This window comes from Myotis davidii, unplaced genomic scaffold (genome assembly GCF_000327345.1).
Source record: "Myotis davidii unplaced genomic scaffold, ASM32734v1 scaffold478, whole genome shotgun sequence".
Classification (NCBI taxonomy): Eukaryota; Metazoa; Chordata; class Mammalia; order Chiroptera; family Vespertilionidae; genus Myotis; species Myotis davidii.
Window position 1 is genome coordinate 720,205 of NW_006289570.1, and position 12,001 is coordinate 732,205.

At 50.8% G+C, this 12,001-nt stretch overlaps 1 protein-coding gene across 1 annotated transcript; it reads right to left on the reverse strand.

Annotated features, from left to right (window-relative positions):
* Positions 1-5,938: 5,938 nt before the first annotated feature.
* ISCU (iron-sulfur cluster assembly enzyme) lies at positions 5,939-10,617 on the reverse strand. The gene is made up of 4 exons (XM_006762032.2): positions 10,489-10,617; positions 9,559-9,669; positions 7,736-7,814; positions 5,939-6,434 (listed from the first exon to the last, which is right to left on the reverse strand). The coding sequence occupies exons 1-4, from the start codon at positions 10,498-10,500 to the stop codon at positions 6,349-6,351; spliced, it is 288 nt and encodes a 95-aa protein (XP_006762095.2). The 5' UTR covers positions 10,501-10,617; the 3' UTR covers positions 5,939-6,348.
* Positions 10,618-12,001: the final 1,384 nt, after the last annotated feature.

Below are 12,001 nucleotides of genomic sequence, written 5' to 3' on the forward strand. Positions count from 1 at the left end.
TGCCTTTAGGGTTAGAATGGATGAGCACCCACTCGAAGGGAGATGGTCCTCAGGGGCCCGGCTGCTGTGGGAAAGTGAGCAAGATTTTGGGGCTGATGGGCAAATGGGACAGTGTGAGAAGCTCCCACAAAGCTCCTTTGCCCCCAGATATTAAGCCCAACAGATGCCTGGAATTCCGTCATTAACCAGTTCGTCATTGGTGGTAAGCATTGCTCTTGGTTGCTTTTCTGGTAAAGTGCAAATCTCCTTCGGAAACAGAGAAGAGGAGGTCTCAAACCCAATAGTGCGACACATTTTAGAGATTATAAGTCAGCGGTTCTCAACCTGTGGGCCGCGACCCCTTTGGCGGTCGAACGACCCTTTCACAGGGGTCGCCTAAGACCACACTGCATATCAGATATTTACATGACGATTTATAACAGTAGCAACATGACAGTTATGAAGTAGCAACGAAAATAATTTTATGGTTGGGTCACAACATGAGGAACTGTACTTAAAGGGCCAGAAGGTTGAGAACCACTGTTAAGTGATAGGGGCTCTGACCGTGGACAACTCTTTTTTTTTATATATATTTTTTATTGATTTTCCACAGAAAGGAAGGGAGAGGGATAGAGAGTTAGAAACATCGATGAGAGAGAAACATCGATCAGCTGCCTCCTGCACACCCCCTACTGGGGATGTGCTCGCAACCAAGGTACATGCCCTTGACCGGAATCGAACCTGGGACCCTTCAGTCTGCAGGCCGACGCTCTATCCACTGAGCCAAACCGATCAGGGCACCGTGGACAACTCTTAGGAGCCATCAGATTTGGAGCTCCCCATGGGGTCAACGGAGACTCTTGCTGGGGCTACACTGCTGCCCATCGCCTCCCTTTGCCCAATTCTGTGTTATTAACTGCCCTTTCCACAAGCTTTGATCTCAGGGACACTCCCCAATAAACACCTTGTGTGCTAATTTCCATCTCAGAGTTGGCTTCCTGAGGAATCTGACCTGTAACAATGATGGTGGTGATGACAATGATGGTGATGACTATGATGGTGACAGTGTTGCTGCTACTGCTGATATTGGTGATGATGATGGTGACAATGATGGTGGTGGTGATAGTGATGATGATAGTAGTGATGGTGGTGATGGTGGTGGTGGTGGTGGTGATGATGACAGTGACAACCATGACAGTATTGAGGAGGGTTATGGTGGTGATTGTGGTGAAAATGGTGGTCTTAGTGATGGTGATGATGATGGTGATAATGATGGTGGTGATGATGGTGATGATAGTGGTGATCGGTGGTGATGATGGGGATGGTGGTGATGTTGATGATGATGACCATGACCATGATGGAATTATGATTGTGATGATGCTAGTGACGGTGATGGATACTGATGATGGTGGTGGTGGTGATGGTGGTGATGGTGATGACAATGACAACCATGACAGTATTGAGGAGGATTAGGGTGATGATGGTGGTGGTGGTGATGGTGATGATGATGATGACAATGACAGCCATGACAGTATTGAGGAGGATTAGGGTGATGATGGTGGTGATGGTGATGATGATGATGATGACAATGACAACCATGACAGTATTGAGGAGGATTAGGGTGATGATGGTGGTGATGGTGATGATGATGATGATGACAATGACAACCATGACAGTATTGAGGAGGATTAGGGTGATGATGGTGGTGATGGTGATGATGATGATGATGACAATGACAACCATGACAGTATTGAGGAGGATTAGGGTGATGATGGTGGTGATGGTGATGATGATGATGATGACAATGACAACCATGACAGTATTGAGGAGGATTAGGGTGATGATGGTGGTGATGGTGATGATGATGATGATGACAATGACAACCATGACAGTATTGAGGAGGATTAGGGTGATGATGGTGGTGATGGTGATGATGATGATGATGACAATGACAACCATGACAGTATTGAATGGGGATAGTGGTGATGTTGATGACGATGATGGCATTATGATGATGGTGATGATGGCTAATAGTTAGCATGCACTTACCACATGCCTGGCACTGTTTTTTTTGTTTTGTTTTGCTAGACATTTGGTAATTTAATCCTCACAACAGTTCTATGCCTTAGGAGCTAGTTTTCTGCCAATTTTACAGAAAGGGAAACTGAGGCTCAAAGAAGTTAAGTATCTGCTTAAGGTCACATGCAGAAATCATGGCAGAGCTGGGACCAGAACCCAAGCCCCCGAGTCCCCATCCAAGGTTGTTCCCTAATGTCCCGAGGTCCTGCTCAAAAGGGGCCAGTGACACAGGGTGGCACGTAGGGTTTGGGCAGAGGGAGGTCCAGCCCAGCCCTTTGACCCGTTGGCCCGAGGTCCCAGGGCCAGGAAGGGAGGCCTGCGGAAGCTCTTTGGCACCATAGCTCCAGGCAGTAAGAGTTGTCCTCACTGGGGGTGGAGGGCTTTCGAGTTATTCTGAGAGCTGGGCTTCTCTGAAGTGAAGCCAGGGGTGGAAGTGTCTAACATGACATTTCCAAAGATAGCTGGGCGGGGCTGGTGCCGTGGTGTTTGAGGCTGGCCCTGGGGAATAGCTGTGCCGGGTGGTTGGCCAAGCAATGTGGAGTGAGCTGGCCTGTCAAATGGTATGTGACAGAAGTCACATGGGCGTGTCTCCTGCTTGGGTGCAGCGAGACCGCTCTGCGTACTTTCGGACGCCTTGCTGTGAGGCTGGTCCCATGGCACACAACATAGGTTGTTAGGCTAGAGCAGCGTTTCTCAACCTGTGGGTCATGACAGCTCTGCTTACTTTCAGAGGCCTTGCTGTGAGGCTGGTCCCACGGCACACAACATAGGTTGTTAGGTTAGAGCAGCGGTTCTCAACCTGTGGGTTCCTGCATATAAGATATTTACATGACGATTAATAACAGTAGAAACATTACAGTTATGAAGTAGAAACGAAAATAATTTTATGGTTGTGGGTCACAACATGAGGAACTGTTTTAAAGGGCCAGAAGGTTGAGAACCACTGGTCTAGAGGCTACAGTATTTAAAAAATACTAATGACAGCACTACTACTGGTAACAATAGTGGGGATGGTAGCAATAGCTACTATCAGTAATGGTAATTATGCCAATGCTAATATCTATATATATAAAAGGCTAATATGCAAAGTATCCCCTCGGGAGTTTGGCTGGGAGACCTTGAGTTCGATTGTTTGCTATGACATGCACCAACCACCAGGGGGTGGTGCGGAATGAAGGAAGGCCCTAGCTGGCCTTGATTGCTGGGCCCATGCATGAATTTTGTGCACTGGGCCTCTAGTAATAATGATAATAGCAGTAGAGAATGCAGTGGCAGCCTTGGCCTAGAATCCTGCCCCCACCACTTCCCCGCTGTGTGATCTTGGACACGTAATGACAGCATTACTACTACTGGTAACAATAGTGGGTATGGTAGCAATAGCTACTATCAGTAATGGTAATTATGCCAATGCTAATATCTATATATAGTAAAGGCTAATATGCAAAGTGTCCCCTTGGGAGTTTGACTGGGAGACCGTGAGTTCGATCGTTTGCTATGACATGCACCAACCACCAGGGGGTGGTGCGGAATGAAGGAAGGCCCTAGCTGGCCTTGATTGCTGGGCCCATGCATGAATTTTGTGCACTGGGCCTCTAGTAATAATGATAATAGCAGTAGAGAATGCAGTGGCAGCCTTGGCCTAGAATCCTGCCCCCACCACTTCCCCGCTGTGTGATCTTGGACACACCACTTAACCTTTTTGTGTCTTCATGTGTAAAATGAGATAATCATAGTGTTTAGGATTTCTATGAGGAGTACATGAGGTCCCAGCAACTGTGCCTGGTAGAGTCAGGGCTAAAGTTTATCAGAATCATGACAACGGCCGAAACAAAGATGCACTCTTTTTATGTGCCACATGCTCTATGTGCATGATCTCATTTAATCCTCACGTCACCCTGACCGGGTAGGCGCTATTACCATTCCCAGTTTACAGATGAATAAACTGAGCCTTGGGTGGCTGAAGGCTCTTGTTCAAGGTCACACACTGGTAGCCAACATTTGAACTCAACCTGTCTGACTCCAATGCTAAGGCAGATGTGGGGAAGTGGTGGGAGGTGTGGAAAGGAAGGGATTCAAGAGCTCTTTGGTGATAAGTGACTGACATCTTCTCACAAAACTGTGAGCCTCCATCAAAATAATTTTAGCAGACTGCTTTGCAACGTGCACAGCGCTTCATGGTGGGTCCCACCCATGAGTGAGGACCTACTATGTGGCTGGCACATTGGAGACTCCTGGGAGCTTTTAAAAACACCAGTGCCCAGCCCCCACCCTGAGGGCTCTGATGCACAGCCAGGTGAGGGCCGTGGTGTGTGGTGGTGAGTTGGCCAAATGAATGGATTGGGCTCAACCTGTTCGCTCAGCTTCTTCATGCAAACGCTCAGGGCACAGGTGAGCCCCTGACGTGCGGTAGAATCCCCGGTATGTTCCGCCAGAAGGAAACGAGGCGGGAGAAGCATGGGCTTTGGGGTCACCCAGCCCAGGTGAGCCGGCTTGAGTCTGTCCACCTATTGAGTCAGTTTCCTTGATCACAGACATCAGGGCCTGGCACAGAGCACGGTGCCTGGTGCCTGATGGACAGGTGTAACTCACACGTCAAGATCTTCATGAGCGAGTCCACTTGGAGAGGCTGAGACCCATTTGGAGACCCAGAAACGCTAGACCTGAGCTCATCGGAGGGTGCACAATGCCCCCGTGTGGTTAAAACTAAGTCTGTCTGGGAACAGAAGTGTCTCTAATGTAAATTTAAAACAATACTCATTGCTTTTAGGGGCACCACCTCATACTTGAGGTTGGGGCTATTCTGGTAACATCGTTTTGGCTGTTTACAAGCAGCTTCTGATGGGCAGAACTCAGCTTCAGCTCTCAGGGGATGTTAACAGGGACAACGTCTCATTTAAAAAGTCACAGACGTGTGGTGGGGAATTGTAGTGTTGTCACATATAATAAAGGAGAGACCGTGCAGCTGGGAGGGCTGTGAATTAAACAGAACACGCCACTCAGGGCAACCTGACATGGCCCCACCCGGCGGCTCTAATTTGAGGTCCTGCCCTGTGGTCTCCCAGGCTGTGTGCGGAGGGAAAGGCCTTTGAAGTTCTGAGCCTCCTCCAGGACCCACGGGGTTTCAAAATATCTTCGTATATTTTTAAAAGAGGTGTATTTAAGAGAAGAGGCAGCTATCTTCTGCCCGAACCAAAACCGACCATCGGAAAAGACAAACACATCTTCCTTTGGAAGGGTGGAAGGTCTGAGATTGTGAGCCGGAGTTCCAGTGTCACGCTGTCCCTAGGAAACCAGGCCGCCTCTGGTGGGATTTTAGCTGGCACACAACTGTGGGAGCCTCAGAAGGCCACCCCTGCCCTGAGCTCACTGCCCATGTGCGGACAGTTCAGAATGAACGGTGTGACTATCACCCCTGTACAGGCAGAGCCCGGGACGGAAGCAGCTGCTTCCCTATGGTGTGGCCTGTCTGTCACCGTACAGATCAGTGTCACCTGCCCAGACCTGACACAGAGCTCTGCGCCTGCATTCTGTATTTTAGGCCCCGGCCCCAGGTGCTCTGCACCTGTATTTGGTCCATAGCTTCAGGGAATGTCTAAGCCAGCATTTGTAGATTTCAGGATTTCATGAGTGAAATTACAAGAATCTTCTGTTCTCACTTGGAGTTGTCAACCTATTGTTATTCTGCAGAGAACAACCCAAAGTGATGGCAACCTCCCTTCCCCTCACCGGTTTCCTAAGGGGGCAGTCTCCGTGCAGTCTGTCCGCCCATGGTGCTCGGGAAGCACTGTTGCCATGGCCCAGCACCTGGGAACTCAGGGGGCTTTGGGCAGCACTCTGGGGCGAGTGAAGCATCTGAGAGAGAAGGCTTAGAGGAGAAAACCATTGTCTTACACTCTTTAATTTATTATATATATGCAGATCTGTTCTATGTCAAATACTTGGTTCTATCAAACAGTCGTACAAGGCATTCTACTGGTAATCCTCCCCAAAATAGATTCAGATAAAATAGATCTTTGTGCACTTTGTGGACTAGCAAAACTCGACTTACTGATTGCAGTGTTGAGACCGTACATTCAATTCAAAATATACAGATTAGGATTAAGGCGGTAAAAGTGGGCTGAAAGAAACCACAGGATTCGGAACTGAGCTGTATTCTTGCATCAGAGCCACAGTGTGAACAGCAAGGGTCGTGCGCATGGCCTTTCACTGTAGTGTGAGGAGCTTCCTGGAATCTAAGGTGATGCACGGGGCGGGCAAGCAGCTGAAGGCCCTGCTGGAGGTGCCAGGGGCTCATTTCTTCTCCGCCTCTCCTTTCTTGGGTTCTTGCTTCAGTTTGTAATCAGCCAGGGCGGCCTTGATCGCATCTTCAGCCAGCACTGGAAGGACAGGAAGGAGAAAGAAGCTGAGTTTCTAGACAAAAACAGTCTTAGGAGTGGAATTTCTAAGAGGCGAGGGCAGCGGTACTGGACAGGGCCTCACGGTCACCCAGGTTAGTTTCTGAGCCTCTGCGGATCGACTTTCTTTTCTATAAAACTGGACAATCCTGCTGTTCTTGCTGGGACTGTGTGAGGACTTACTATGTGGCTGGCACACAGTAGGGACACAACAAATATTCGTTCTCATCTGCTCACAGGAGACTGAAGTGAATGTAGTGGGTGCTGGGTAAGCTAGCTGGCATAGCTTAGGTCATGTCATTTGCTGATAGCATGGTGTCTGCCACGTTACTCTCTAGTGATCTTAAACTTGAACACTTACTTAGGAGTGAGGCTATGGAGGAAAATAAAAATCAAGAGGGCTGGGATGAGAGCAGAAAGCAAGCCAACGGCAGAGCCTCAGCTCAGGTCTCAGGACCAGAGAAGCCGGAAGAAGAGGCCGGGATTTTTCTGAAGTGTGTGAAAATGTTTACAGGCTATGTCCTTCATTCATGGCTACTTGAATTCCAACTCAAGTGGAAAGAACTTGGGTCTTAGCAGACTTCCTGAAGACTGCATTGGCATGTCCCTGTCCCAGTTCTCGGCTCTCACTGAGTCCTCTCCTGGCAAGAGACCTGGCTCTCTGCTGGTGTTTAACTAATTTGGTCAGTAAACCCCCATCAGTCTGTTAGGAAGGCTGTTCTCATTCCCTCCTTTCCCAAGGAGGTTGAGAGGAGAGGGAAATAGCTTTAAATTTAAGTCAGAGACTGAGCTGGAAAGCGAAGCATCAGTAAGACATCTGGGCTTAGTCATCCCATAGATGCAGATCCAGAGCAACATATGTGGACAGGAAGTGAGGAAATACACAAAGAATGGGGTTATGTGGAAGCTGACTTTTCTCCTCTGCGGCCCTCACTTTCCTGCAATGGGGTGGGAACAGCACAGACTCTGGAATCAGAGCCTGGGGCGTAGACTGGGGCTTTCTCACTAAAGAGCCGGGTGACCGGTATGGCACCTTCTGTGGCCGGAGGATGTCGCTGAGGTTTACAGATGATGCCATGGAGTGCTCAGCATGAGGCCTGGCACACACCACCTCCCAGAGGCTGTCCTGGCGATGGCTGAGGCCGTGGGCTCGAGCCCTCAAAAGGTTATAGATGGACTTCATGACCACAAAGGACTCATTACTCTATCACAAATGCAAGGTGACTCCATGACCCAATTCCTCCCAACTGTCCGGCCGCTGGCCTTCGGGGGCAGAGACTTACTGGAGCAGTGCAGCTTCACGGGGGGCAGGGACAGCTCCTTGGCGATGTCTGTGTTCTTGATGGTCAAGGCTTCCTCCACCTGAGGCACATGGGAAAGACGCCGTGTCAGCAAGGCTCTGTCTTGAGGGACAGACAATAACCTGGGCGGCCCCAGAGGCCCTCAGGACAGGGTGAATGGGGGTGGTTTCCATTAATAACCCCAAACAAAGGACCCAGGACCTTCTCAGGACCCCACCTGGGTGTCAAGGCTGCAGGTGGGATTCTCGGGTAGGAAGTGTGCACAGCTCGGGGCTGGGGTGAGCAGGGCTGGCACAGACACTCTAGGAGCTGAAGAGAACCTGTGAGAAGTCTCCTTGGAATCAGATTTGCTGGAGGCCAGAAACATGAGTCTTTTCTTTAAAAGGCAGTGACTCGCTCTGCGGTTTTGTGACTATCAGCTTCTCTGATGTCCTTGTACCAAATGTTTAGAGTAAGTCCCTTCAACTAGCAGTGCTGATGGCACCAGGCGGTCGGAGGGGACGGACAGGCCTTGGCACTCCAGCACCGTGGCAGTGGCACAGGTGAGTCCTGGGCTAGGAGCTCCCTTTGGGCTCCTCCCGCCCGAGGGCAGAACAAGAGGCAGGCGGTTCCTTGCCCCCCTGGAACAGTCCCAGCATCTTAAGGAAAGCCAGCTGTCCCCTCACTTCCCAATGCCACTAATTCTACTCCATTATGACTGAAGTTCTGTTCCTGGGAACTAGGATGGGAGGATGTAAAGATCAAAGAAAGGCCCTCTTCCCCCTTTTCCTGACCACAACTCACAGGCCCCTCGGGTCAAGTCCTGGGAGCACAGGTGCCTCATCTCCCTTTCCCCCCTTTCCCTGCACAGTTGGTGACAAATCACCGCAGAGCCACCTCCTGCTGGACAGGCCAGGCCTGTACTTCCTTGGCCCCAAGGAGCTTGCCAGCCAGAAGGCCCCGAGCCATGGAAAGCAGGTGGCATGAGGCGTGGCTTGCGCTTCGCTGTCGAGCTGCCCAGCTCCCTGAGCACTCTTCTCTACGACCCTGAACTTGGTCCCTCGGGGCTACAAGGATGAGCAGCCTGAGGTTTAGCTTTCTGAGAGGTTTGAATGACTAGATTTTAGGAAGTCCAGTTCTTCACTGGGCTGGGGACCTTCTGCAGCTGCTGGGGAAAGAGGCGCTGGCAGAGAAAAGGATGGGAAAGATGGTGCTGCCTTTCTTGTCTCCACTCGGAGGGCCTGCCCCCCCCCGCCCCCCCCCCGTCACTGTTTGGATGTGCTTGCTCACTCTGCTCCTCCCTCGATGTGTGTTTGACTCTTCAGTCTCTGTTAGTACAGGCCAGTTTGTTATTCCATGAACCCTTAAAAGCCACCTGCAGTCCTTCCCGAAACAGGATGGGAGGAAATAAACAAGAAAACAAACCACTGCACAACACGCCCTGACCTGACCGACACGCTTAAGAAATTACACCACCAGTGACCTTGGAGAAAGCTAAGGTTTCTTTTAAGCTCTATCTTGTTAGGTGGAGAAGTGAGGATCTTTTTTTCTATTTAATTAGAAACAAAACATCACAGAAAACCCCGAATAAAAATGATCAACAACAAAAAACCCCCAAACTAAAAAACACTTAACAACCCACTGTTCCCAATGTGGAGAATTTAATAAAAATCTGGGTAGGAGAAATTAAAAAGAAAGTCTCAGAATGTATTTTTTTTTAAATCAGTTATTTCCGCCCCCCCGCCCCCACCAGACCTTTCCCTTAACTGAGTGCCATGTTTGTGGAAAACGTGATTTGATGCTGTCAGGTCTGCGAGTGACCTTACCGTCTTTCCTTTCACCCATTCGGTGGCCAGTGAGCTGGAGGCGATTGCGGAGCCGCAGCCAAATGTTTTAAACCTGGCGTCCACGATCTTCCCCTTCTCATCCACCTGGATCTAGAAGAGACAGGGGTGGGGCTGTCTGTAGAAGCGGCACTCACAGGGCTTCACGGGCTCTTCCCGAGACCTCCGTCTTGTTTCCACTTGAAGTTCTGGCACTAATGACGATGCTTCCTGAGTTTGCTTTGTTCTGAGGAGCTCAGGGATAAGAGTTAAACATAGACAATCACATAGGCCTGCGGTACAGATTAGCTAAATAATGCGCCCCTTTCAAGTTTTGTTTTGTAACCCTCGCCTGCTTTTTGGCTATGAAGCTGTGCTCACGGCTGCTGTGTCAGTCTGCCCTGGAAACGCTGGGGGAGCCTACCTCACGGTCTCTAGCTAATGCTTTTTCCTTGGACCCCAAACCATGCAGTGGTCCCGCCCTGCCCTGCTGGTGTTTTCTAAGACAGGCAGGCAGTTTCTGGCACGCTGCCCTCCCTCCGTGAGGAAGCAGATTGTGAATGAAGCTTCGGTTTACCCAGCCATCCTGTTGTTGCCTTCAGTTTGGGGGAGGTCTGCTTTATTGGATTTCTTATCTCACAGGGGATGGCTAGCTCAACGGCTGTGGTTTTCCTTTGGTCAAACTCACAGAACCTTTTGCTTAACTGACGCTGGAATTGAAGCTGATTCAGTGAGCAGAACAGGGTGATCAGTCTACTGTATCGGAAAGGGTCGGCAGTGTACCAGCAGGAGCGCTAGGACAGACTTATCCTGCCTCGCAGGAGTCCAAAGGGAGACCAGAGGAGACGGTGTGTGCATGTCTCTGAACTACAACGCACTGTCGGCCAACAGGTTCCTGTCCCGGTCCCCGTCCCCAATGAAAACCAGCTGTACCTGTAATTTCATCACGTCGCCACACGCTGGAGCCCCCACCAGTCCGGTCCCAACATTTTTGGATGTCTTGTCAAGAGACCCCACATTTCTGGGATTTTCATAATGATCGACAACCTGAAATGAGAGTTAAGAGAAATCATGATCACTCTTTCTGGTCTTGACTTGATGGTAAGCGCCAAGTCAGCAACCTGAACTTGGCAGGCAATCACTAAATGCCAGATTTTACCCGGTGGGAAGGCTCACGCTCAGGTCAACGAGAACCGTTTGTGACCCAGAGTCTTTACGTCTCCTTTCCAACGACCTTGAGAGACTTGTGATACTGGAGGAAAATCATGTCTTCGTTCCAGAGGCTTTTTAACCACCTATAACCATCGGACCTTGACCCACCTAGATGGCCAGGTTTGTGCTCAAATGGCATTTTTGTTATTTCCAAATACAGCCTCTTCTCAAAGGATAATAACAATTCTGAAAGTGACTATGAGCCATAAATTGAAGGCTTTCACAGAAGCCTGGAGGAGACTGTTACTGGGAAACGATGCTATGAAACGTGTCCAAGTGGGTACGACGATAAAAATCAGGTCCCGTTATGATTTCAGGGCCCCAGGCCTCCCCGGTGCAGCAGCGCACCCCGGTGGCCAGGAGGCTGCCAGGCCGAGTCCCTTGGGCGGGCACTGTCCACAAAACACACCCCTGGGTGGGGGAGGAGCCAAGTCCCGGGCGGCGAGCTGAAGCCAGGAGAGAATAAATGTCTATTCAAACGGGCACACGGAAGGCTCTAATAACCTTGAGGTTTTTTTGTTTGTTTTTTGCCAGTTAACCCAAGTGTGCCGATCGTCCGCCCCCCCTCCCCCCACCGTTCCGACCAGGATGCCGACTCCAAGCCCAAGGACCTACAAGGTAACATCCAATCGGTACTGTTTGCCCCCATGGTGATTCACCACCTTCTGCGGTTGCCTGTGTCACAGTCTCCCGTCCAAGGGACTTGACACGCCCCCGTCCCCTCCCCTCCAGGCAAGGGCTGCAAATCACACACCCATCCCTATGCCCCGCCCCAAACAAAACACGAAAATAAACACACGACTGCGTACTGGCTCCACTCCGGGCTCTGCGCTCCTACAACATAGCGGCACCTGGAAGGTCTCTCTGTGCCGGGCACCCTGCCGAGGCCGCCACAGCACCCCCTTGTGTAGGGGCTGCTCAGAGACCCCCTTTCCAAATGGGGAGCAAGCTCGGCGAAGGACAGCGCCTTCCCCGAGGTCACTTGACCGGGGCAGTGGTCCAGGCGTCAGGTCCTAACAGGACCCTCCTTCCCGGGCTCTTAGGACGTTCAAGGGCTGGGATGCAAGGCGTCGCGGCCAGCGGCAGGGCCGACGGACAGTTACTTTCATTTCGTGCGCGGTCAGAGTCACTGCGCAGCGAGGCGAGTGGAGGCAGTGTCACGCGAGGGGTGGGGTGGGGGCGATCCATCCCTCCAGGGCCGGGCGCCATCCCCACCCGGGCCACGGTGGGGGCT

Excerpts from the sequence above, each read along its gene's own strand:
- ISCU (XM_006762032.2), bottom strand. Across the intron at positions 7,815-9,558 it reads AATGGGTGAAAGGAAAGACG|GTGGAGGAAGCCTTGACCAT; the intron begins GTAAGGTCACTC and ends CATGTGCCTCAG. Across the intron at positions 6,435-7,735 it reads CGTGAAGCTGCACTGCTCCA|TGCTGGCTGAAGATGCGATC; the intron begins GTAAGTCTCTGC and ends CTGTCCTTCCAG.